At 45.5% G+C, this 27808-nt stretch overlaps 1 protein-coding gene across 1 annotated transcript; it reads right to left on the bottom strand.

Moving 5' to 3' along the window:
• Positions 1-2971: 2971 nt before the first annotated feature.
• On the bottom strand, positions 2972-27170 carry LOC112242293 (acidic amino acid decarboxylase GADL1-like). Its single transcript, XM_042315547.1, has 14 exons — positions 26895-27170; positions 24599-24783; positions 22706-22832; positions 19219-19309; positions 18870-18979; positions 18633-18748; positions 15438-15517; positions 14664-14718; positions 12223-12339; positions 11718-11782; positions 11380-11461; positions 10459-10658; positions 5715-5856; positions 2972-5155 (listed from the first exon to the last, which is right to left on the bottom strand). Exons 1-14 carry the CDS (start codon positions 26923-26925, stop codon positions 4982-4984), a joined length of 1575 nt encoding a protein of 524 aa, XP_042171481.1. The 5' UTR covers positions 26926-27170; the 3' UTR covers positions 2972-4981.
• Positions 27171-27808: the final 638 nt, after the last annotated feature.

The following is a 27808-nucleotide window of genomic DNA, read 5'->3' as shown; positions in this document are numbered from 1 at the left end:
TGTTGGTTAAGGGCTGGTCAGTCAGCATTTCACAGTAAGGTCTACACTGTTGGTTAAGGGCTGGTCAGTCAGCATTTCACAGTAAGGTCTACACTGTTGGTTAAGGGCTGGTCAGTCAGCATTTCACAGTAAGGTCTACACTGCATTTCACAGTAAGGTCTACACTGTTGGTTAAGGGCTGGTCAGTCAGCATTTCACAGTAAGGTCTACACTGTTGGTTAAGGGCTGGTCAGTCAGCATTTCACAGTAAGGTCTACACTGTTGGTTAAGGGCTGGTCAGTCAGCATTTCACAGTAAGGTCTACACTGTTGGTTAAGGACTGGTCAGTCAGCATTTCACAGTAAGGTCTACACTGTTGGTTAAGGGCTGGTCAGTCAGCATTTCACAGTAAGGTCTACACTGTTGGTTAAGGGCTGGTCAGTCAGCATTTCACAGTAAGGTCTACACTGTTGGTTAAGGGCTGGTCAGTCAGCATTTCACAGTAAGGTCTACACTGTTGGTTAAGGGCTGGTCAGTCAGCATTTCACAGTAAGGTCTACACTGTTGGTTAAGGGCTGGTCAGTCAGCATTTCACAGTAAGGTCTACACTGTTGGTTAAGGGCTTGTCAGTCAGCATTTCACAGTAAGGTCTACACTGTTGGTTAAGGGCTGGTCAGTCAGCATTTCACAGTAAGGTCTACACTGTTGGTTAAGGGCTGGTCAGTCAGCATTTCACAGTAAGGTCTACACTGTTGGTTAAGGGCTGGTCAGTCAGCATTTCACAGTAAGGTCTACACTGTTGGTTAAGGACTGGTCAGTCAGCATTTCACAGTAAGGTCTACACTGTTGGTTAAGGGCTGGTCAGTCAGCATTTCACAGTAAGGTCTACACTGTTGGTTAAGGGCTGGTCAGTCAGCGTTTCACAGTAAGGTCTACACTGTTGGTTAAGGGCTGGTCAGTCAGCATTTCACAGTAAGGTCTACACTGTTGGTTAAGGGCTTGTCAGTCAGCATTTCACAGTAAGGTCTACACTGTTGGTTAAGGGCTGGTCAGTCAGCATTTCACAGTAAGGTCTACACTGTTGGTTAAGGACTGGTCAGTCAGCATTTCACAGTAAGGTCTACACTGTTGGTTAAGGGCTGGTCAGTCAGCATTTCACAGTAAGGTCTACACTGTTGGTTAAGGGCTGGCAGTCAGCATTTCACAGTAAGGTCTACACTGTTGGTTAAGGGCTGGTCAGTCAGCATTTCACAGTAAGGTCTACACTGTTGGTTAAGGGCTGGTCAGTCAGCATTTCACAGTAAGGTCTACACTGTTGGTTAAGGGCTGGTCAGTCAGCATTTCACGGTAAACTCCACACTTGTTGTACTCGGTGCACCTGGACCTGCTTCAGTTCAGACATCTTCTCTGACTAATGATTACCCTGGTCCATCTTCGCTGACTAATGATTACCCTGATCCATCTTCTCTGACTAATGATTCACTGTTGTGGTCATCCTGTCTGGGTTGGCGCCCCCCCTTGGGTTGTGCCATGGCGGAGATCTTTGTGGGCTATACTCGGCCTTGTCTCAGGATGGTAAGTTGGTGGTTGGAGATATCCCTCTAGTGGTGTGGGGGCTGTGCTTTGGCAGAGTGGGTGGGGTTATATCCTTCCTGTTTGACCCTGTCCGGGGGTGTCCTCGGATGGGGCCACAGTGTCTCCTGACCCCTCCTGTCTCAGCCTCCAGTATTTATGCTGCAGTAGTTTGTGTGTCGGGGGGCTAGGGTCAGTTTGTTATATCTGGAGTACCTCTCCTGTCCTATTCGGTGTCCTGTGTGAATCTAGGTGTGCGTTCTCTAATTCTCTCTTTCTCTCTCTCTCTCTCTCTCTCGGAGGACCTGAGCCCTAGGACCATGCCCCAGGACTACCTGACATGATGACTCCTTGCTGTCCCCAGTCCACCTGGCCGTGCTGCTGCTCCAGTTTCAACTGTTCTGCCTTATTATTATTTGACCATACTGGTCATTTATGAACATTTGAACATCTTGGCCATGTTCTGTTATCTCCACCCGGCACAGCCAGAAGAGGACTGGCCACCCCACATAGCCTGGTTCCTCTCTAGGTTTCTTCCTAGGTTTTGGCCTTTCTAGGGAGTTTTTCCTAGCCACTGTGCTTCTACACCTGCATTGCTTGCTGTTTGGGGTTTTAGGCTGGGTTTCTGTACAGCACTTTGAGATATCAGCTGATGTACGAAGGGCTATATAAATAAATTTGATTTGATTACCCTGGTCCATCTTCTCTGACTAATGATTACCCTGGTCCATACCTGGACCTGCTTCAGTTCAGACATCTTCTCTGACTAATGATTACCCTGGTCCATACCTGGACCTGCTTCAGAGAAGATGACTAAAACATAAACATGTACTGTACTGTCTGGCATGGTAATAATCAGAGGAGTGGGCTAAAACACACAGAGATCTACACTAGGCTATGAAGAGGAAGTCTGTATTCAGAGGAGTGGGCTAAAAAAGCACATAGAGATCTATACCAGGCTATGAAGAGGAAGTCTGTAATCAGAGGAGTGGACAAAAACACACAGAGATCCATACCAGGCTATGAAGAGGAGGTCTGTAATCAGAGGAGTGGGCTACAACACACAGATCCATACCAGGCTATGAAGAGGAAGTCTGTAATCAGAGGAGTGGGCTACAACACACAGATCCATACCAGGCTATGAAGAGGAAGTCTGTAATCAGAGGAGTGGGCTACAACACACAGATCCATACCAGGCTATGAAGAGGAAGTCTGTAATCAGAGGAGTGGACAAAAACACACAGAGATCCATACCAGGCTATGAAGAGGAAGTCTGTAATCAGAGGAGTGGCCTAAAACACACAGAGATCCATACCAGGCTATGAAGAGGAAGTCTGTAATCAGAGGAGTGGCCTAAAACACACAGAGATCCATACCAGGCTATGAAGAGGAAGTCAAAAGATACTCGACAACAACCTGATTCAGTAAACAAATGGTTTTATTTTCACTGAAAAAGAAAAATAAATAGTTCTCAGTGAAACCTCCATCTACAAAAAAAACAACATACAGGCTTTTTCAGACAACATATCTGAACAAAATGCTGTTGGAACAAAACAAAAACAACAAGAGAAAACAGAATGTCTTGCCAGAATACGATATGAGGTATGCTACAGAACGTATCCTAGTATTGTACACAGAACTTCGTACAAGTTTAAAGTAACCACCATTCTCTTTGACGGCAAGCTACAAACACAAAACACCTTCCTTGTAAAGCCAACTGGTATAATGCATTATAAAGCAGCTGTAATGCATTAAGGTTTGACCACTTCTATCGTCTGGTTATCGTCTCGTAGTAATGACTAAATAACAGGCATTTTGAGTCCGTTTAAAACAAGAAAGCATTTCATCTGTTGGCTTTAAGTCAAGTGTTGCTAAAAAAAAACAAGTGTTTATTAAACATAACAACGGTAGCCATTTTAGGATCTGTCTGATTTATGTAGGTGGACTCACAGTATTCAGGTGTTATTTATGTAGGTGGACTCACAGTATTCAGGTGTTATTTATGTAGGTGGACTCACAGTATTCAGGCACTAGGTGTGCTACGTTTTTAATTTTTTTTTTTAATGATTTTAAAATTTGTAAAAATTAATTCAAAAGAGAAAATGCAAAATGAAAATAAAGAACTGAAATCAATTTAAATTATATTAATCTCATCAAGTAATAAACATATATTAATATTTAAATAAATCTCTTACAATCAATCGGTATCGCTTAAAATCGCATCTCCTAAAATCTCTTCAGAACATTTCAGCTTTTACTAAAAGTTGCACGTTTTCTATCAGCAGTTATATTATACCAGTATTTATTATATTACTCTAAAAACAAATCACATCGACATAAAGGATAATGACTTTTGAGTTTTTTTTATTTAATCTGAAACTGGTTCCTATAAAGAAGTTGAGCCCTCAAAACCGTCAACAAGCTACTGTGTCTACAGTCTCATGGACTGACACACTGCCTGTCCTCAGAATTACAAATGGAATCGATAGTGAATAGCAGAAACAGGTAATCGTTAGATCACTTTATGGAGACGGGCAATGGAAGGATGACATGCTGAGGCTTCTGCACAGCCCTGGGGCACCAAATAAGAGAACAAGTTAACACACTTCTTATAGGATGTTTTGGAAACTTCTTATAGGATGTTTTGGAAACTTCTTATAGGATGTTTTGGAAACTTCTTATAGGATGTTTTGGAAACTTATAGGATGTTTTGGAAACTTCTTATAGGATGTTTTGGAAACTTCTTATAGGATGTTTTGGAAACTTCTTATAGGATGTTTTGGAAACTTCTTATAGGATGTTTGGAAACTTCTTATAGGATGTTTGGAAACTTCTTATAGGATGTTTTGGAAACTTCTTATAGGATGTTTGGAAACTTCTTATAGGATGTTTGGAAACTTCTTATAGGATGTTTGGAAACTTCTTATAGGATGTTTGGAAACTTCTTATAGGATGTTTTGGAAACTTCTTATAGGATGTTTTGGAAACTTCTTATAGGACGTTTTGGAAACTTCTTATAGGACGTTTGGAAACTTCTTATAGGATGTTTTGGAAACTTCTTATAGGATGTTTGGAAACTTCTTATAGGATGTTTGGAAACTTCTTATAGGATGTTTTGGAAACTTCTTATAGGATGGGTTGGAAACTTCTTATAGGATGGTTTGGAAACTTCTTATAGGATGGTTTGGAAACTTCTTATAGGATGGTTTGGAAACTTCTTATAGGAAATTTGGAAACTTCTTATAGGACGTTGGGGTACCACCTCTTCCGTTTCACTCAGTTTCAAAACAGGATCTCCTGTTTCGTGCCTACTGAACATGACCATTTGGGTTTTGTTCAAAATGGTACCCAAATTCCCTGTATAGTGCACTACTTTTGACCAGGGCTCATTGAGGGAATAGGGTGCCATTTTGTAGGTATTCCCGTGGGATCATAAGTCCATCCCCAGGCTGTGTATTTGGTCCAGCAGAAAGTCCATGTCTTCTCTGCTGACCTGAGGGCTAATGATGATCTGTCTGAAGAAGTTAGCCTTGTCTCCATGGGGCTGGTAGCCTACCATCATAGAGCCCTTCTTCATCATGCGCTCCTTAACCACTGGCGCCACCTGGAGGTAGGGAGTAGTACATACGCTTGTGAGTTGGTGGAACTGGGAAGTTAAGGCGTCAGTATTTCCAATAATCTCTCCTTCCTTGTGAAGTAAACACTCATTCACGTGTGAGAACACTGAATTGGTGTTTCCATGTACCAGTCATTACCTTTCAAATCCATTAATTCACGGCAGAAAGGAGAGATTATTGGGACATAACCAAAGTCAAGTTGCATTTAGAGTCTCCACATACAGATCTAAGGTCCATTTCCGTATGGATTGGATTGGAGGATTATGGTCCTGCTTGACATTTGGTGTCAGTGGTTGGGATCTGAACCCACGCCTCCGAAAAGAGACTGGAGCCTAAATCCTCACGGTTAGCTAACATTTATCTCATTCATATCCTGTGAAATGAATGGTTTTTTTGTTTGTTTTTCAACATGAATTAATTCCTGAATTCAATTGTATATTTTTTTGTGTGTTATTGATGACAGGGCTTCTGTTAATGTTGAAGAACACCACAGGAAAGGAGAGGATAGTGTTCTGTATAACGAGGGGATGTCCTCCTCTGACTTACCGCATGGACATTTCTCCAGAACTCGGGTCCGTCAGCCATGTCCCTCAGACTGGGAGGAATGTACCAGAAACAGACGTTGGTGTACTCCGGCTCCATCACAAGACGGAATCCATCTCTCTTCTTGATCTCCTCTGCCAGATATCTACCAAAGAGAAGGAAGTCGAGAGTGTCACAAATAATTACATGACACAACCGTACGAAACCCCTTTTTCAGGCTACAAGAGTTTTACTGAACCTTTTTGAAGACACTGAAATGTGTCTTCCAGTCTGTCCAACACAGCAATCCTGCTCCATAGTCTTAGAAAGTCCTACCTATTTTTTTTAACCAACTGAATAACTGCAATATCTTTCCTGTTATCTATGTTTACAACACAGCAGTGGTCCTCCTGCTATCCTCTAGACCACCACTAGAGGGCCCTGTCCTCCTGCTATCCTCTAGACCACCACTAGAGGGCCCTGTCCTCCTGCTATCCTCTAGACCACCACTAGAGGGCCCTGTCCTCCTGCTATCCTCTAGACCACCACTAGAGGGCCCTGTCCTCCTGCTCCTCTAGACCACCACTGAGGGCCCTGTCCTCCTGCTATCCTCTAGACCACCACTAGAGGGCCCTGTCCTCCTGCTATCCTCTAGACCACCACTAGAGGGCCCTGTCCTCCTGCTATCCTCTAGACCACCACTAGAGGGCCCTGTCCTCCTGCTATCCTCTAGACCACCACTAGAGGGCCCTGTCCTCCTGCTATCCTCTAGACCACCACTAGGGGCCCTGTCCTCCTGCTATCCTCTAGACCACCACTAGAGGGCCCTGTCCTCCTGCTATCCTCTAGACCACCACTAGAGGGCCCTGTCCTCCTGCTATCCTCTAGACCACCACTAGAGGGCCCCTGTCCTCCTGCCAGACACAGCAGTGGTCCTCCTGCTATCCTCTATACCACCACTAGAGGGCCCTGTCCTCCAGCCAGACACAGCAGTGGTCCTCCTGCTATCCTCTAGACCACCACTAGAGGGCCCTGTCCTGCAGCCAGACACAACAGTAGTCCTCCTGCTATCCTCTAGACCACCACTAGAGGTCCCTGTCCTCCAGCCGGATACAGCAGTAGTCCTCCTGCTATCCTCTATACCACCACTAGAGGGCCCTGTCCTCCAGCCAGACCACAGCAGTAGTCCTCCTGCCTCCTCCTCTAGATCACCACTAGAGGGCCCTGTCCTCCAGCCAGACACAGCAGTAGTCCTCCTGCTATCCTCTAGACCACCACTAGAGGGCCCTGTCCTCCAGCCAGACACAGCAGTAGTCCTCCTGCTATCCTCTAGACCACCACTAGAGGGCCCTGTCCTCCAGCCAGACACAGCAGTAGTCCTCCTGCTATCCTCTAGACCACCACTAGAGGGCCCTGTCCTCCAGCCAGACACAGCAGTAGTCCTCCTGCTATCCTCTAGACCACCACTAGAGGGCCCTGTCCTCCAGCCAGACACAGCAGTAGTCCTCCTGCTATCCTCTAGACCACCACTAGAGGGCCCTGTCCTCCAGCCAGACACAGCAGTAGTCCTCCTGCTATCCTCTAGACCACCACTAGAGGGCCCTGTCCTCCAGCCGGATACAGCAGTAGTCCTCCTGCTATCCTCTAGACCACCACTAGAGGGCCCTGTCCTCCAGCCAGACACAGCAGTAGTCCTCCTGCTATCCTCTAGACCACCACTAGAGGGCCCTGTCCTCCAGCCAGACAGGCGTGTATTCATTCTGATTCTGTTGAAAACGTTTCTTATAAACGGAACGAAACGGGGATAAACACTGAATGTGTCCAATAGAAAGTCTTGTTTGCAACTGTTAAGACTAATGATTAAACCCTAGATCAGCTAGATGCAGGCAAGAGGGTGACGGTATTGAATGTGTCACTGTCACCTTGACTACTCAAATCTTTCTCTCGACCTGTGTCCACCTACGTTGTAAACTTTAATTCATAGGCCAGGTTGTAGTAACCTCATGAAGGGTATAGGGGAACAATAGAGTATCATGTAGTAGCCTAAACCTATCACTGAACTGGGTGAATATTAATGACAGTAGCCTAAACCTATCACTGAACTGGGTGAATATGAATGACAGTAACCTAAACCTATCACTGTTACATTGAACTGGGTGAATATGAATGACAGTAACCTAAACCTATCACTGTTGCATTGAACTGGGTGGATATGAATGACAGTAACCTAAACCTATCATTGAACTGGGTGAATATGAGTGACAGTAACCTAAACCTATCATTGAACTGGGTGAATATGAATATGAACGACAGTCATCCAATAGGATGTATTAGAAATAAGGGCGTGTTCATGAGGAAATAAAAGGAACGTCCCCCCTCCCCATGTTAAACGGCACCGACCGACCCACTGAATCCTATACAGCATTAGACACATGAATGGAGTGGAGTGAGCAAGGCTATCAGTAACATCAGTAGTCTGAAAATAGCCTGGCCGTTGTCTGGCCTCGTGTCGTATGACCCCCCCCTCCTCTCTCTATCTTGGTCCCACACACCCCCCGCCAGTCAGTAGGTCCTGAACTGTAAAGGTGACCGCAGGTCATCTGGATCAGAATAGATGAGAGGACAACTAAATGCCACACAGAATAGTTAAGGAACCCCCTGACCCGACTGTAATTTTACTGCCAACAGCCCAGAAATACAACCGGCTGACCTCCCAAATATACAGCTCGATTTTCTAGGACTGCTTGAATTACATGCAGTCTGCCGAGCCCATTCTGCCGAGCCCATTCTGCCGAGCCCATTCTGCCGAGCCCATTCTGCCGAGCCCATTCTGCCGAGCCCATTCTGCCGAGCCCATTCTGCCGAGCCCATTCTGCCGAGCCCAGTCTGCCGAGCCCATTCTGCCGAGCCCATTCTGCCGAGCCCAGTCTGCCGAGCCCAGTCTGCCGAGCCCATTCTGCCGAGCCCATTCTGCCGAGCCCATTCTGCCGAGCCCATTCTGCCGAGCCCATTCTGCCGAGCCCATTCTGCCGAGCCCATTCTGCCTGCCGAGCCCATTCTGCCGAGCCCAGTCTGCCGAGCCCAGTCTGCCGAGCCCAGTCTGCCGAGCCCATTCTACCTCTGTATTCTCCAGTGTACACCTTGTTAGAAAGCTGTGGAGATGCTGTGGTTGCTCGTGTAGAACATCTATCATTCCTCAGCCTGGGTTATATCTATTAGAGAGGGGTATCTCAGGTGTAGGGTTTTACTCCATAGTTAAACTGCTACTACTCTAAGTGTATGAAAAACATACTGTTTTGGATAAGCAATGTTACTGTGTCTAGACCAGAGGTGACCACAGTGTAGAGATGGCCTCCTGTCCTCCTGGAGACTTACCGGGTGGCTGTACAGGCTTTTGCTCAAGCCCTGCTCTAACAGATATGATGTAGATGATTCGGCAGAAGTCTGCATACCTTAGTAGGTCTTCAGGGTCGGCCACCTTTTGCTAAACAGTCTATTTGTAGCTAGCAACTGCTTTGGTATTTTGGGCAGAGACACTGAGAGCAGGAAGCATTGGACAGATGCAGAGCCCTTCCCATCACTCTGTATTGTCCCCCGCCCCCCCCCCACACACACAAAAAAAACAAGCAACTTAAATACACAATGAAACCATTTGAATCTAAAGACATTAAGATATAATATTTGTCATATATCCCTTCAATCATTTTGCTATAACGTTAAAGTAGTCTAGCTTCTAGGTGTAAGCTGATGGACTGGGCTATTAGCTGATCAGACAGGACCAGACAGGACCAGACAGTCTGAAGGGGTCAGTCATGGATGGTGTAAGGTGATGGACTGGGCTATTAGCTGAACAGACAGGATCAGACAGTCTGAGTCATGGATGCTCCAGGATCATGTTCAAGGACCAGACAGGACAGACAGTCTGAAGCCAGTATGGATGGTGTAAGGTGATGGACTGGGCTATTAGCTGAACAGACAGGATCAGAAGTCTGAATCATGGATGCCCAGGATCATGTTCAAGGGAGGCAGGTAGCCTAGTGGTCAAAGCGCTGGGCCAGTAACCCAAGGTTGATAAATCGAACCCCTGAACAAGACAGTTAAAATCCACTGTTGCCCCTGAACAAGGCAGTTAACCCACTGTTCCCCTGAACAAGGCAGTTAAACCCACTGTTCCCCTGAACAAGGCAGTTAAACCCACTGTTCCCCTGAACAAGGCAGTTAACCCACTGTTCCCCTGAACAAGGCAGTTAACCCACTGTTCCCTGAACAAGGCAGTTAACCCACTGTTCCCCTGAACAAGGCAGTTAAACCCACTGTTCCCTGAGCAAGGCAGTTAACCCACTGTTCCCCTGAGCAAGGCAGTTAACCCACTGTTCCCCTGAACAAGGCAGTTAACCCACTGTTCCCCTGAACAAGGCAGTTAACCCACTGTTCCCCTGAACAAGGCAGTTAACCCACTGTTCCTAGGCCGTCATTGTAAATAAGAATTTGTTCTTAACTGACTTGCCAAGTTCAATAAAGGTTAAATAAATGTTAAAAGGGGGCCAGTAGAGGGCTGGGAGCTTTACTGTTGCTACAGTGCAGACGGCCTGCCACTACAATGTACACTAAAGCTCATACATTAGACCAACACTGTAAGCATGTTACTGGACCAGAGCACAAACAGATCTGGGACCAGGCTACATAGATGAGTCTGCTATCAAGTCTTTGGAGGAAAAACAAAAGAGAAATATAGTTTTGTTTTGACGTAAGACGTTTTCAAACTGACCTGGCCATAGCGAGGGCTCTGTCCACTCTCTCTTCCAGACCCTTGGTGCCGATGGCTTTCCACATCAGCCAGAACTTGAAGGCGTCGGGCTTGCGGCTGCACTGAATGGACTTGTCTCCCGTGTCATAGCTGACGTCATAGAACTTATCCTGCTGGAAGAGGTAGGAGGCCTGGGCCGAGTGACACCGCTGGAGAAGATTCTAGAACAACGGAACGCAGAGAGAACATATGAGTCTCTGGAGAAGATTCTAGAACAACGGAACGCAGAGAGAACATATGAGTCTCTGGAGAAGATTCTAGAACAACGGAACACAGAGAGAACATATGAGTCTCTGGAGAAGATTCTAGAACAACGGAACACAGAGAGAACATAACTCTGGAGAAGATTCTAGAACAACGGAACACAGAGAGAACATATGAGTCTCTGGAGCAGAGTCTGGATAACGAAGGAAGAGGTGGGGGAGGAAGGAGGAGAAAGAGAAGGAGGAAGAGGTATTTTGGTATTTTATTAGGATCGTCATTAGCTGTTACGAAAGCTACTCTTCCTATGGTCCACACATGACATAATACACAACATTAATTAATACAGAACATTAATAGACAAGAACAGCTCAAGGACAGATCTACAATAAAACTAATTGTAAAAGGCACACAGCCTACCTATCAATACCAATACATACACACATCTAGGTCAAAGGAGGAGGAGGAGGAGGAAGAGGATGAAGATAATGAGAAGGAAGTGGAGGAAGAGGACAAACACAATGAGAAAGAGATTTCGCTACACTCGCAACAACATCTGCTAACCATCTGTATGTGACCAATAAAATTTGAGTTGAGGAAGAGGATGATGAAGATGATTAAGGTGAGGAAGAAGAGGAGGTTGAGGAAGAAGGGGGGAATAGGAAGCAGTGTTTATCGTACCGTTTTGTCCCGAACCATGAATGCACAGCACTGTAGACCAGCCATCAGCATCTTGTGAGGATTCCATGCTACTGAGTTGGCTCTAAGAGGGAAACAAAGCAACAGAAAGGGTTTTAAAACCATGTGTTATTATGAACAGTTTATCCCTGTTGTCTTACTTCCTCCTCCAGATAAACCTGTTGTCTTACTACCACCTCCAGATATACCTGTTGTCTTACTTCCTCCTCCAGATAAACCTGTTGTCTTACTACCTCCTCCAGATAAACCTGTTGTCTTACTTCCTCCTCCAGATAAACCTGTTGTCTTACTTCCTCCTCCAGATAAACCTGTTGTCTTACCTGTGAATGCCCTGCAGCAGGTATCTGTGTTTCTTAGACATCAGGGCTCCTCCTCCCCAACATGCCTACAGGAAGGACAGACAAGAGACAAAGAAGAGACAGAGAACAGACAGAGAAGAGACAGAACAGACAGAGAAGAGACAGAACAGACAGAGAACAGACAGAGAACAGACAGAACAGACAGAAGAGACAGAACAGACAGAGAAGAGACAGAACAGACAGAGAAGAGACAGAACAGACAGAGAACAGACAGAGAACAGACAGAGAAGAGACAGAACAGACAGAGAGAACAGACAGAGGAGAGAGAGAACAGAGAGAACAGAGGAGAGAGAGAACAGACAGAACAGACAGAGGAGAGAGAGAACAGACAGAACAGACAGAGAAGAGGGTGATTGAGTGAATGATTAACGGAACAAACAAACTACTGAACAATACCCAAACGGATTGATGGATCGATAAATCGATAAATGAATGAAAGAATGATCTTTAATTAAGATCCACTTACATCTACATGCATCCATAGATTGTGTCGTTCACAGATGTCAGCTATCTCCTCCAGCGGGTCGAAGGCCCCTAGTACGGTGGTCCCCGCTGTGGCGTTCACCATGAAGGGCAACGCTCCCTGTCAACAACAACAACAACAATATCATCCCACTGGGAACACACACTGGTTGAATCAACGTTGTTTCCACGTCATCTCAATGAAATTACATTAAACCAACGTGCAACAGATGGGTGAATTGACGTCTGTGCCCAATATAATGTTACTCTAACATCCTGGTCATTAATACTATATACCATCAGACAACAATATAATGTTACTCCAACATCCTGGTCATTAATACTACATACCATCAGACAACAATATAATGTTACTCCATCATCCTGGTCATTAATACTACATACCATCAGACAACAATATAATGTTACTCCAACATCCTGGTCATTAATACTACATACCATCAGACAACAATATAATGTTACTCCATCATCCTGGTCATTAATACTACATACCATCAGACAACAATATAATGTAACTCCAACATCCTGGTCATTAATACTACATACCATCAGACAACAATATAATGTTACTCCAACATCCTGGTCATTAATACTACATACCATCAGAGGACAACAATATAACGTTACTCCAACATCCTGGTCATTACAGGATAACAGTACAGTAGTAGATTACAGTATAATTAACAGCAGTTCCCTAACCCTCACCATGGGTATAATCAACAGCAGTTTCCTAACCCTCACCATGGGTATAATCAATAGCAGTTCCCTAACCCTCACCATGGGTATAATCAACAGCAGTTCCCTAACCCTCACCATGGGTATAATCAACAGCAGTTCCCTAACCCTCACCATGGGTATAATCAACAGCAGTTCCCTAACCCTCACCATGGGTATAATCAACAGCAATTCCCTAACCCTCACCATGGGTATAATCAACAGCAGTTTCCTAACCCTCACCATGGGTATAATCAACAGCAGTTTCCTAACCCTCACTATGGGTATAATCAACAGCAGTTTCCTAACCCTCAACATGGGTATAATCAACAGCAGTTTCCTAACCCTTACCATGGGTATAATCAACAGCAGTTCCCTAACCCTCACCATGGGTATAATCAACAGCAGTTTCCTAACCCTCACCATGGGTATAATCAACAGCAGTTTCCTAACCCTCACCATGGGTATAATCAACAGCAGTTTCCTAACCCTCACCATGGGTATAATCAACAGCAGTTTCCTAACCCTCACCATGGGTATAATCAACAGCAGTTCCCTAACCCTCACCATGGGTATAATCAACAGCAGTTTCCTAACCCTCACCATGGGTATAAACAACAGCAGTTTCCTAACCCTCACCATGGGTATAATCAACAGCAGTTTCCTAACCCTCACCATGGGTATAATCAACAGCAGTTCCCTAACCCTCACCATGGGTATAATCAACGGCAGTTCCCTAACCCTCACCATGGGTATAATCAAAAGCAGTTCCCTAACCCTCACCATGGGTATAATCAATAGCAGTTTCCTAACCCTCACCATGGGTATAATCAATAGCAGTTTCCTAACCCTCACCATGGGTATAATCAACAGCAGTTCCCTAACCCTCACCATGGGTATAATCAACAGCAGTTTCCTAACCCTCACCATGGGTATAATCAACAGCAGTTTCCTAACCCTCACCATGGGTATAATCAACAGCAGTTTCCTAACCCTCACCATGGGTATAATCAATAGCAGTTTCCTAACCCTCACCATGGGTATAATCAACAGCAGTTCCCTAACCCTCACCATGGGTATAATCAACAGCAGTTTCCTAACCCTCACCATGGGTATAATCAACAGCAGTTTCCTAACCCTCACCATGGGTATAATCAATAGCAGTTCCCTAACCTTCACCATGGGTATAATCAACAGCAGTTTCCTAACCCTCACCATGGGTATAATCAACAGCAGTTTCCTAACCCTCACCATGGGTATAATCAACAGCAGTTCCCTAACCCTCACCATGGGTATAATCAACAGCAGTTCCCTAACCCTCACCATGGGTATATTCAACAGCAGCAGTAACCCTCACCATGGGTATAATCAACAGCAGTTCCCTAACCCTCACCATGGGTATAATCAACAGCAGTTTCCTAACCCTCACCATGGGTATAATCAATAGCAGTTTCCTAACCCTCACCATGGGTATAATCAACAGCAGTTTCCTAACCCTCACCATGGGTATAATCAACAGCAGTTCCCTAACCCTCACCATGGGTATAATCAACAGCAGTTCCCTAACCCTCACCATGGGTATAATCAACAGCAGTTCCCTAACCCTCACCATGGGTATAATCAACAGCAGTTCCCAGTTCCCGAATGTGTTACATAACATATCTGACACCAAACAACCTTGCTGACTCCATTCATAGTTCTCCTTCTCACCTCATCTTTGGCTCTCTGTACTTGCTTCTCAAACTCCGCAGGAATCATCTTCCCTCTGAGAAACAAAGACACAGAAAGAAAGATTAACACGGATTAGTAACCCAGGTGTCATTGTGATGCAGGTCAGTCATTGTAGACATTGACAACAGAAGCGTGTGGTGTGGTCAGTGGAAATATCTGTGTAACTGTAGCAGTAACTAGCAGTAACCAGCAGAAACCAGCAGAAACCAGCAGTAACTAGCAGTAACCAGCAGGAACCAGCAGTAACTGTAGCAGTAACTAGCAGTAACCAGCAGTAACTGTAGCAGTAATCAGCAGTAACCAGCAGTAACCAGCAGTAACTGTAGCAGTAACTAGCAGTAACCAGCAGTAACTGTAGCAGTAACTAGCAGTAACCAGCAGTAACTAGCAGTAACCAGCAGTAACCAGCAGTAACTGTAGCAGTAACCAGCAGTAACTTGCAGTAACCAGCAGTAACTAGCAGTAATCAGCAGTAACCAGCAGTAACTATAGCAGTAACTGTAGCAGTAACCAGCAGTAACCAGCAGTAAGCAGCAGTAACCAGCAGTAACTGTAGCAGTAACCAGTAGTAACCATGTAATACTAGCAGTAACCAGCAGTAACTGTAGCAGTAACCAGCAGTAACCAGCAGTAAGCAGCAGGAACCAGCAGTAACCAGCAGTAACTAGCAGTAACCAGCAGTAACTAGCAGTAACCAGCAGTAACCAGCAGTAAGCAGCAGTAACCAGCAGTAAGCAGCAGTAAGCAGCATACCTCTTATCTGACGGGATCACATAAACATTGTTGGTGCCAATTCCCAGGAAAGCCGCTGCTTTGGCAACCGAGTAATGACACTGAAAAGAACAATGAGAGAAACATGTCACTGAGGGAGAACTGGTTAATCAACCAAATGATTAGTCTGGGCAGGATCCACAATAAGGTGCTACAGTGCCTTGCAAAAGTATTCGGCCCCCTTGAACTTTGCGACCTTTTGCCACATTTCAGGCTTCAAACATAAAGATATAAAACTGTATTTTTTTGTGAATAATCAACAACAAGTGGGACACAATCATGAAGTGGAACGACATTTTATTGGATATTTCAAACTTTTTTAACAAATCAAAAACTGAAAAATTGGGCGTGCAAAATTATTCAGCCCCTTTACTTTCAGTGCAGCAAACTCTCTCCAGAAGTTCAGTGAGGATCTCTGAATGATCCAATGTTGACCTAAATGACTAATGATGATAAATACAATCCACCTGTGTGTAATCAAGTCTCCGTATAAATGCACCTGCACTGTGATAGTCTCAGAGGTCCGTTAAAAGCGCAGAGAGCATCATGAAGAACAAGGAACACACCAGGCAGGTCCGAGATACTGTTGTGAAGAAGTTTAAAGCCGGATTTGGATACAAAAGATTTCCCAAGCTTTAAACATCCCAAGGAGCACTGTGCAAGCGATAATATTGAAATGGAAGGAGTATCAGACCACTGCAAATCTACCAAGACCTGGCCGTCCCTCTAAACTTTCAGCTCATACAAGGAGAAGACTGATCAGAGATGCAGCCAAGAGGCCCATGATCACTCTGGATGAACTGCAGAGATCTACAGCTGAGGTGGGAGACTCTGTCCATAGGACAACAATCAGTCGTATATTGCACAAATCTGGCCTTTATGGAAGAGTGGCAAGAAGAAAGACATTTCTTAAAGATATCCATAAAAAGTGTCGTTTAAAGTTTGCCACAAGCCACCTGGGAGACACACCAAACATGTGGAAGAAGGTGCTCTGGTCAGATGAAACCAAAATTGAACTTTTGGCAACAATCAAAACGTTATGTTTGGCGTAAAGCAACACAGCTCATCACCCTGAACACACCATCCCCACTGTCAAACATGGTGGTGGCAGCATCATGGTTTGGGCCTGCTTTTCTTCAGCAGGGACAGGGAAGATGGTTAAAATTGATGGGAAGATGGATGGAGCCAAATACAGGACCATTCTGGAAGAAAACCTGATGGAGTCTGCAAAAGACCTGAGACTGGGACGGAGATTTGTCTTCCAACAAGACAATGATCCAAAACATAAAGCAAAATCTACAATGGAATGGTTCAAAAATAAACATATCCAGGTGTTAGAATGGCCAAGTCAAAGTCCAGACCTGAATCCAATTGAGAATCTGTGGAAAGAACTGAAAACTGCTGTTCACAAATGCTCTCCATCCAACCTCACTGAGCTCGAGCTGTTTTGCAAGGAGGAATGGGAAAAAAATTCTGTCTCTCGATGTGCAAACTGATAGAGACATACCCCAGTCGACTTACAGCTGTAATCGCAGCAAAAGGTGGCGCTACAAAGTATTAACTTAAGGGGGCTGAATAATTTTGCACGCCCAATTTTTCAGTTTTTGATTTGTTAAAAAAGTTTGAAATATCCAATAAATGTCGTTCCACTTCATGATTGTGTCCCACTTGTTGTTGATTCTTCACAAAAAAATACAGTTTTATATCTTTATGTTTGAAGCCTAAAATGTGGCAAAAGGTCGCAAAGTTCAAGGGGGCCGAATACTTTCGCAAGGCACTGTATATTAATGACCAGTCTGGGCAGGATCCACAATAAGGTGCTATATTAATGACCAGTCTAGACAGGATCCACAATAAGGTGCTATATTAATGACCAGTCTAGACAGGATCCACAATAAGGTGCTATATTAATGACCAGTCTAGACAGGATCCACAATAAGGTGCTATATTAATGACCAGTCTGGGAAGGATCCACAATAAGGTGCTATATTAATGACCAGTCTAGACAGGATCCACAATAAGGTGCTATATTAATGACCAGTCTAGACAGGATCCACAATAAGGTGCTATATTAATGACCAGTCTGGGCAGGATCCACAATAAGGTGCTATATTAATGACCAGTCTAGACAGGATCCACAATAAGGTGCTATATTAATGACCAGTCTAGACAGGATCCACAATAAGGTGCTATATTAATGACAGGATCCAGAATAAGGTGCTATATTAATGACCAGTCTAGACAGGATCCACAATAAGGTGCTATATTAATGACAGGATCCAGAATAAGGTGCTATATTAATGACCAGTCTAGACAGGATCCACAATAAGGTGCTATATTAATGACAGGATCCACAATGAGGTGCTATATTAATGCCCAGTCTAGACAGGATCCACAATAAGGTGCTATATTAATGACCAGTCTAGACAGGATCCACAATAAGGTGCTATATTAATGACCAGTCTAGACAGGATCCACAATAAGGTGCTATATTAATGCCCAGTCTAGACAGGATCCACAATAAGGTGCTATATTAATGACAGGATCCACAATAAGGTGCTATATTAATGCCCAGTCTAGACAGGATCCACAATAAGGTGCTATACCAACAGGGATTATAAAACCACTTAGTTCCAGCTGTTGCTCTGAAAGATATTGACTGAGAAACTCCCTGATAGTTGTGTGTTTGTTGTGATATGTTATCATAAAGAGCAGAGAAACTCCCTGATAGTTGTGTGTTTGTGCGTGTGTGTGTGGTGTTAAAACATTAACAGGTGTTGGCCTACCCTGGGTGTGTGTGTGTGTGTGTGTGTGTGTGTGTGTGTGTGTGTGTGTGTGTGTAGTGGTGTTGTGTGTGTGTGTGTGTGTGTGTGTGTGTGTGTGTGTGTGTGTGTGTGTGTGTGTGTGTGTGTGGTGTTAAAACAATAGCAGGTGTTGGCCTACCCTGGGTGTGTGTGTGTGTGTGTGTGTGTGTGTGTGTGTGTGTGTGTGTGTGTGTGTGTGTGTGTGTGTGTGTGTGTGTGTGTGTGTGGTGTTAAAACAATAGCAGGTGTTGGCCTACCCTGGGTGTGTGTGTGTGTGTGTGTGTGTGTGTGTGTGTGTGTGTGTGTGTGTGTGTGTGTGTGTGTGTGTGTGTGTGTGTGCGTGTGTGTGTGGCGTGCGTGCGTGTGTGTTTACCTCCTGAGATGTAAACATGACCAGTCTAGGCAAGGCAGACAGGCCCAGCACCTTCACATCAGGACAGTGGTGGTACCTGGCCACGTTCACAGCATACATGTTGGACACAGAGCCACCTGGAGAACACAGAGACAATCTCTCAATCACAGGAAGAAAAAGAAGATGAAGGATAAAGAAGAGGAAGATGATGAAGAAGAAGAAGATGATGAAGAAGAAGTCAGTCTGTGGTTTCCACACCTGGGCTGAAGATGCCGTCCCCTCCCTCCTGCCATCCAATGATCTCAATCATCTTCTGCAGAACCGCCTCCTCTGTCAGCAGGAACACTGGAGCCACCTCGTACGTGTACCTGCCAAGACAAACAACATGTCCAGTCAATGACTCGCCTACTCTCACCTGAGCTACATACTATCCAATCAATCATCAAGAACGAGCTACAGACACTTCTGAAATGAATAGCAGAATAGTTGTCATTGATATCATTTCAGTGATCGTAAACATCCCTTGTCAGGCACAGTTATTACAGTGAGCATGGGTACATGTTGACAGACACTCGGATCATATGAGATGGTAAGATGTAATACTCACAGACTGGGGTTGATGGCTTCTGTGATGAATCGGCCCACTAGTGAATAAGGGTCCATGCCTGCATAAAGCTGGTTGAAGAAGAGAGGATGTCCTGCACATACAAACACACAAGGGTTTGATTCAATCACAACTAAGTTTCCAGGTTTTCCAGAAATCCTGGTCGGAAAATTCCCGAGATCAGGAGAGAATAAGCAAGAAAATCCAGATACTCCAACCAGGATTTATCATATGGTGTTTTGGGGTCTGGCTGGACCAGGCTAGGTGCTAGACACAGCAGCTCAGATGTCAGAGGCTGGGAGGGTTAAGAGGCTAGGTGCTAGACACAGCAGCTCAGATGTCAGGAGGCTGACACAGCAGCTCAGATGTCAGAGGCGGGGGGATAAGAGGCCAGGTGTTAGACACAGCAGCTCAGATGTCAGAGGCTGGGAGGGTTAGGGTTAAGAGACACACAGCAGCTCAGATGTCAGGGGCTGGGAGGGTTAAGAGGCTAGGTGTTAGACACAGCAGCTCAGATGTCAGGGACTGGGAGGGTTAAGAGGCTAGGTGCTAGACACAGCAGCTCAGATGTCAGGTTGCTGGGGGGTTAAGAGGCTAGGTGCTAGACACAGCAGCTCAGATGTCAGGGGCTGGTTGGGTTAAGAGGATAGGTGCTAGACACAGCAGCTCAGATGTCAGGTTGCTGGGAGGGTTAAGAGGCTGGGAGGGTTAAGAGGCTGGGAGGGTTAAGAGGCTAGGTGCTAGACACAGCAGCTCAGATGTCAGGGGCTGGTTTAGAGGGTGGGAGGGTTAAGAGGCTAGGTGCTAGACACAGCAGCTCAGATGTCAGGGGCTGGGAGGGTTAAGGGCTGGGAGGGTTAAGAGGCTGGGAGGGTTAAGAGGCTAGGTGCTAGGCAGCTCAGATGTCAGGGCTTGAGAGTTAAGAGAGGTTAAGAGGCTAGGCTGGGAGGTTTGGTTTGGTTAAGAGGCTGGGAGGGCAGCTCAGATGTCAGGCTGCTGGGAGGGTTAAGAGGCTGGGAGGGAGAGGCTGGGAGGGTTAAGAGGCTGGGCTAGGGTTAGATGTCAGGGGCTGGGAGGGTTAAGAGGCTGGGCTAGACACAGCAGCTCAGAGTCAGCTGGGAAGAGGCTAGGTGCTAGAGGCTGATGTCAGGGTTGCTGGGAGGGTTAAGAGGCTGGTGCTAGACACAGCAGCTCAGATGTCAGGGCTGGGAGGGTTAAGAGGGGTTAAGAGGCTGGGAGGGTTAAGCTAGGGCTCAGATGGGGCTGGGAGGGTTAAGAGGCTAGGTGCTGAACACAGGCTCAGATGTCAGGGGCTGGGAGGGTTAAGGGGCTGGGAGGGTTAAGAGGCTGAGGGGTTAAGAGGCTGAGAGGGTTAAGAGGGTTAAGGGGCTGGGAGGGTTAAGGGGCTGGGAAGAGGCTGAGGGCTGAGAGGGTTAAGAGGCTGGGAGGGTTAAGAGGCTGGGAGGGTTAAGAGGCTGGGAGCAGCTCAGATGTCAGCTAGGCTGTTGCTAGGGCTCAAATAGGTTGCTGGGAGGGTTAAGAGGCTGGGGAGGGTTAGAGGCTGGTGCTGAGGCTTTATGTCAGGGCTGGGAGGTTAGAGGGTGGGAGGGTTAAGAGCTAGCTGGAGCTCAGATGTTAGGGGCTGGAGGTTAAGAGGCTGGTGCTAGACACAGCAGCTCAGATGTCAGGTTGCTGAGAGGGTTAAGAGGCTGGGTTAAGAGGCTGGATTAAGAGGCTATCTGACACAGCAGCTAAAAGGGCTGGGAGGGTTAAGAGGCTAGGTGCTAGACACAGCAGCTCAGATGTTAGGGTGGTTGGGTTAGGGCTGGTGCTAGACACAGCAGGATGTCAGGTTTTGGGAGGGTTAAGAGGGCTGGGAGGGTTAAGAGGCTGGGTAACCTCAGATGTCAGGGGCTGGGAGGGTTAAGGGGCTGGGAGGTTAAGAGGCTGGGAGGGTTAGAGGCTGAGAGGGTTAAAGGGTTAAGGGCTGGGAGGGTTAAGGGGCTGGGAGGGTTAAGAGGCTGAGGCTGAGAGGGTTAAGAGGCTGGGAGGGTTAAGAGGCTGGGAGGAGCTACTGTTGCTAGCTTGATAATTTACAGTAACCGGTTAGTGTATCTAGCGTGAGTACTTGGTAGAGCATGGTGTTTTCCAACGCCAGGATTGTGGGTTCGATTCCATCTGTAAAATGTATGCACATGTGACTGTAAAAGGTCTGCTAAAATATGGCATTTTAGTACTAACCCTTCCCTAATGTTAGCTAACTTTAACCCTAACCTAATGTTAGCTAACTTTAACCCTTCCCTAATGTTAGCTAACTTTAACCCTAACCTAATGGTAGCTAACTTTAACCCTAACCTAATGGTAGCTAAACTTTGTTAACTTTAACCTTCCTAATGTTAGCTAACTTTAACCCTAACCTAATGGTAGCTAACTTTAACCCTAACCTAATGGTAGCTAAACTCGTGGGGGTTAGAGTTTGAAGGTCAGTCGGTTGATAGACCTGGTTGACAGGGGTTTTACATTTGGGGTCTGGCTGGACCGGGCTAGGTGGGGGGTCAAGGGATCTCAGATGTCAGGGGCTGGGAGGTCTAAGGGGCCGGAGAGTTAAGGGCCTAGGATGGTTAAGAGGCTTGGAGGGGTATTAAGGATGGGCTACTGTCGCTATCTTGATGATTAACACCCTGGGTTGGATTTAGGATAGCGCGCTGGGTGGAAGGGTGGGAGCTACTATCGCTATAGCCTGTATTATCCAGTAGCTAGCCTGAGTGCCGTGAGGGTGGCTAACTAGAGTCTGGCTAGTTAATTATGTAACAGTAGCTGACTGGGGGTTAGAGGGAGAGAATTTGAAGGCTAGTTGGTTGACAGACCTGGTTGACACAGGTTTTAAATGTGGGGTTTGGCTGGGGGTTTTCAAGGTTAGGGATTGGCTGCGTGGGGATCAGGTTTGAGCTGTTTCCTACCAGTCTTGACACTATCATATGGCGAAGGAGATACTCTGGGCTGGAGAGTTAGAAGGTTAGGGTTTAGGACAGGTTTGGAATGAAGTTCATTGGTGTCTTTTAAAGAGTCCGGGTTTTGAAAGTCAGGGTTTGGATGAAGGGGTTGGGTCAGGGTTTTGAGGTCTGGGGGAGGGGGTTGGGTCAGGGTTTGATGGGGGGAGGGGGTTGGGTCAGGGTTTGGCTGAGGTCTGGGGGGGGTTGGGTCAGGGTTTGGATGCGGGGGTTGGGTCAGGGGTTGGCTGAGTCTGGGGGGTTGTCAGGGTTTTGAGGTCTGGGGCGGGGGAGGGGGTGGGGTTTGGCTGAGGTCTGGGGGGAGGGAGTTGGGTCAGGGTTTGGATGTGGGGAGGGGTTGGGTCGGTTTGGCTGAGGTCTGGGCGGGGGAGGGGGTTGGGTCAGGGTTTGGCTGAGGTCTGGGGGGTTAGATTTTAAATCAGAGTTTGGCTGAGGTCTGGGGGGTTAGATTTTAAATCAGGGTTGAGCTGGGTCCTTACCGGTCTTGACACTGTATCGGATGGCATCCCGACAGCGCTGCAGTATCTGGGGATGTGCCTCGCCTCCTTCCCTCAGCTCTAGGTCTAATAGGTCCTTCAGCTGCTCCGGAGAGCGCCACTCGCACACCTGTTACATGGGAGAGAAGGAAATAGACTTTGGCGGTTTCTCAAAATGCATACTACCGTGCTCCGAGCACGCAAATTAGAGCACGGGAGGGTGGGAGTATGAGTCCATGTCAAAGTTGGCAAAAACGGAGCACGGAGGGCACTTCTCGAATGCATACTCCGTTTGTACATATTTCTGAAGCGTACATCGACGCAAGCTGCAACGGAAAGTATGTACAGAAATATGATGCAACCGTGTTAAAAATTATGCAACATTTCTTGAAATCAATGGCGGATACTAACTGAGCTGAAGACAGAGAAAGTACACTCCGACTTCGGAATTAAATGTTGCCTCTTCACATCTCATATGGCTAGCAGCATACCACCCTGCATACCACTGCTGGCTTGCTTCTGAAGCTAAGCAGGGTTGGTCCTGGTCAGTCCTTGGATGGGAGACCAGATGCTCCTGGAAGTGGTGTTGGAGGGCCAGTAGGAGGCACTCTTTCCACTGGTCTAAAAAATATCCCAATGCCCCAGGGCACACTCTCATCCTCACAAGAACATACTCAAGAGAACATGTCTTAAAATGCACTCTGAGGGTATGGAGCGCGGTAGGTAGTATGCATATTGATAAACACCCTTCAAGTTACATAGTGAAAATGGTGCCATTTCAGACTGTTCCCTCCACTAGATGTTTGTTTACCTTATCCTTGACGTCAGACAAACTACCTGGGCCTATTCACCATTCATAAAGAACATGTACTGTATATCAATCAAATTAAATGACAGTAGCTATTACAGTGAAAACATACCATGCTATTGTTTGAGGAGATTGCACAGTTAGGAACTTGAAAATGTATATATTGACCAATTAGGCACATTTGGGAAGACTTGATACATCATTTTGAACAGAAATGCAATGGTTCAATGGATCAGTCTAAAACTTTGCACATACACTGCTGTCTAGTGGACAAAATATAAATTGCTCCTAGAGTCTGGCTAGGTCAGATAATGGCCTTTCTCTTGCTATTCAAAGATGATGGGGGGAAAAAAATCTATTTAAAAAAAAAAATCTATTATCTTTTACCAAATCTAATGTGTTATATTCTCCTACATTAATTTCACATTTCCACAAACCTCAAAGTGTTTCCTTTCAAATGGTACCAAGAATATGCATATCCTTGCTTCAAGGCCTGAGCTACAGGCAGTTAGATTTGGGGATGTCATTTTAGGAGAAAATTGAAAAAAAAGGGTCAGATCCTTTAACCAACAATGCAGCTTTAAGAAAAATAAGAGTTAAGAAAATATTGACTAAATAAACTAAAGTTTAATTTTTTTTAAAATAAAGTAACACAATGAAATAACAATAGCGAGGCTATGTACAGATGGTACGGTACTGAGCCAATGTGCGGGGGATACAGGTTAGTCGAGGTAAATAAGATACTATGTACATGTAGGTAGGGTAAAGTGATTATGGATCGATAATAAACAGCGAGTAGCAGTCAATGTAAAAAAATAAAAATAAAAGGGGAGGGGTCAATGCAAATAGTGGAGGGGAGGGTCAATGCAAATAGTGGAGGGGAGGGGTCAATGCAAATAGTGGAGGGGAGGGGTCAATGCAAATAGGGAGCCATTTACCTGATACATTCTTATACAGGTCCATGTCCTATTGTTTGAAAAATAAACTGCAGCATTCTGGTATACTTCACAACAGATCTCATTTTCCTTTATGCATCCTGGGACTGGAAAGTGCAAAGTGTGAGAAATCATTGTAAAAGAGATGTTTACCTTCTCCTTGACGTCAGTAGCCTTCCAGACGGCCTCCTCCATGATGATGGGCATGGCGTCTCTGAGGAAGCTCTCTGCTTCCCGGATGTCCAGCGTGGGTCCGTTCAGAGTCACCCCGTCCACAAGCACTGGGGGCCGCTTCCCCTTGGGCTCCGCGGGGCTCGCTGAGGCCTTACTAGAGGTATCTGGGGGTAGGAGATAACAGACAGTAATGTCAATACTAGAGGTATCTGGGAGTAGGAGATAACAGACAGTAATATCAATACTATAGGTATCTTGGGGGTAGGAGATAACAGACAGTAATGTCAATACTAGAGGTATCTGTGAGTAGGAGATAACAGACAGTAATGTCAATACTAGAGATATCTGGGAGTAGGAGATAACAGACAGTAATGTCAATACTAGAGGTATCTGGGAGTAGGAGATAACAGACAGTAATGTCAATACTATAGGTATCCTGTGGGTAGGAGATAACAGACAGTAATGTCAATACTAGAGGTATCTGGGAGTAGGAGATAACAGACAGTAATGTCAATACTAGTGGTATCTGGGGGTAGGAGATAACAGACAGTAATGTCAATACTGGAGGTATCTGGGGGTAGGAGATAGCAGACAGTAATGTCAATACTAGAGGTATCTTGGGGGTAGGATATAACAGACAGTAATGTCAATACTAGAGGTATTGATAGAGGGTCAGAGGGAGATAACAGGTCAGTTCACGGTTCTGGTGGGCTCTCTTGCTGGGGTCTTACTAGGGGTCTCTCCTGCTGGGGTATTACTAGGGGTCTCTGGTGGGCTCTCTTGCTGGGGTCTTACTAGGGTCTCTAGTGGTTCAACAGTTCATATTTTTTTATTTTTTTATTTTATTTAACCTTTATTTAACAGTGAGTGGTGTCAATACTTGTCAGCACAACAGCACTTCTTGGACGACACACTTGATCAGGTACATCCAGTCCAATCACAGCCAGACTACAGCTGACTAGGGGTCTCTGGGTCAGAGAAACACTGCTACTGTAGATGGCCCTCTAATACAGCTGACTAGGGGTCTCTGGGTCAGAGAAACACTGCTACTGTAGATGGCCCTCTAATACAGCTGACTAGGGGTATCTGGGTCAGAGTAACCTTGCTACTGTAGATGGCCCTCTAGTACAGCTGACTAGGGGTCTCTGGGTCAGAGAAACACTGCTACTGTAGATGGCCCTCTAATACAGCTGACTAGGGGTCTCTGGGTCAGAGTAACCTTGCTACTGTAGATGGCCCTCTAGTACAGCTTTAACACTGCTACTGTAGATATATCCCAAAAGGCATCCTATTCTTGTGCACTAGTTTTGAGCACGGGCCCTGGTCATAAGTACACTACGTAGGGAATATGGAGGCCATTTAGGACGCAGGAGCCTGTAACTCGAGCCTTATTTCAGCTGTGATGCATTCTGTAAGCTCACCCTTATTTATTGACGTCTCCGGTTGGCTAAGGGTGTTACAAGAATGTGCACCGCTCATTCCTGACTGACCACTGACTGGGGCTGCAACTCAAATGGCCCTGGTCTAAAGTAGTGCACTATATGGTGAATACGGTGCCAATCAGGCCACACACGGACAATAATGACAGACATGATATAACTGTCATCCACGTTATACTCTTTATAGCCTATAGCCTAGCATCCAATAACCTGCAACACGGAACGCTGCATGCATGAAACACGCTGCTACTGCACTACTGGCGCACCTTGCAGCGCCTGGCCACAGTTGGTTCACGCTACCGCAGAAGGACAGACAGTCTTACTGTGCGTTCTGTGACAGACCGGCTCTTTCTTTCTTTCCCCGACATAACAAGTTAGGCTACTGATAAAAATAACGTTTTTTTTAAACAACAATTAAGTGTTAATTGTATCTACTTATTACGCAACGGTGTATTCTATTCAATACCTCCGCAGAGAGACACCTTGCCAGGGCGACTTTCCCCGCTGCCCATCTTCGGGAGAACTGTGCGCTGAGCAGCGAGTGAACAGGTAACGCCTGACCCGACCAGGTAGAAGGCGCTGGGTGGCATTATAGAACACTGACGTAAGTCCATTCTAAAGGCATTGTGACAACTTCTATTCTCCAGGCAAAACGCACTCAAATTTGCCCGGTATTTTTATTTTTTATTTTGAGAGAACAGTAAACATTTCAATTCAGGATATAGCTAATGATAATCAATATATATATATATTTTGCAAATAACATGAAATGCTCCTGCATTTGCCTAACAAACATGTAATAACGAAGGAATAAGAGAAATAGCAGTCCAACATACCGTTCATATGTCTTTCATTCGTCGGCGCCATTGTTCATTTGTGGTTTAATTGATTGGTCTCAAACAGCTCTGTTCTTCCAGCTAAATTTTTTAAAATAATGTTTGGAGATAAACTAGAATGTCTCCTTTATAGACCAAGAATGTCTTTAACATGGTGACGTCGCGCCCCGTGGGCAAGGTTAGGCCATCCTTGTTACTGGCGGGTTGCCTGGGCGTCATGGAAGAACACTGGCTGATTTACAGTAAAGAGTCTAGAAGAATCAAGTTGACCAATTATTTTCTCTCGGCACTGTTGCCGCAAGTCCATGGCTTCACTGCGTCAGTGCGTTTTGTTTGTGTCGCTTTGAAATGGAGAGCGGAGCAAGTGGAGAGCTCTGATGACTGGGGAGGGAGGGAGGATACGTGTTCTCTTCTTGACATTCATACCTATATGTTTCACTTTAGAAGAGTTGAAACAGTTATGCTATTTTATTAGGGCAATATATTTCCTATGTGGAATATTTCCAATTTAGAATTAGAGAATTCTGTATTTTTCCTAAAGACATAAACGCAAATAGAGAAGTGACTCATCATCTTGCATATAGCAAGTGTTGGCATCTGTTGGTGGCTTGCATTTCTCCATGAGTAAGACATTTGACATCAACTTTCTAGGTATCATCGCGTATTTTGTAGGTAGGCCTGCCATTAGTCATTTCCGTTTCCTGTTTTTTGTTGTTGTAAGAAAAATACTTTTCCGTGACTGGATACAGTTAGCTATGATGCAATAATAATAATAGGTATTATTATATTTAATTTGTAGAGCGCATTTCCCACGCTCATTGCGCATCTTGTAGACATCAATAAAGTTCCGTGGCATTTAACCCCGAGCTAAGTAAGCTGATACTAGATCTGTTCATAAGTGCAACTAGTAGTAC

Source organism: Oncorhynchus tshawytscha, unplaced genomic scaffold (assembly GCF_018296145.1).
Source record: "Oncorhynchus tshawytscha isolate Ot180627B unplaced genomic scaffold, Otsh_v2.0 Un_contig_2373_pilon_pilon, whole genome shotgun sequence".
Taxonomy (NCBI): domain Eukaryota; kingdom Metazoa; phylum Chordata; class Actinopteri; order Salmoniformes; family Salmonidae; genus Oncorhynchus; species Oncorhynchus tshawytscha.
This window is presented reverse-complemented; position numbering and strand designations above follow the sequence as displayed.

Coding starts and splice junctions, on each gene's coding strand:
- LOC112242293 (XM_042315547.1), bottom strand. CDS start 26,925: ATGGCGCCGACGAATGAAAGACATATGAACG. Junction 18,980..19,218: donor GAAGCCATCAACCCCAGTCT/GTGAGTATTACA, acceptor TTGTCTTGGCAG/GTACACGTACGAGGTGGCTC. Junction 15,518..18,632: donor TCATGTTTACATCTCAGGAG/GTAAACACACAC, acceptor TGTTCTTTTCAG/TGTCATTACTCGGTTGCCAA.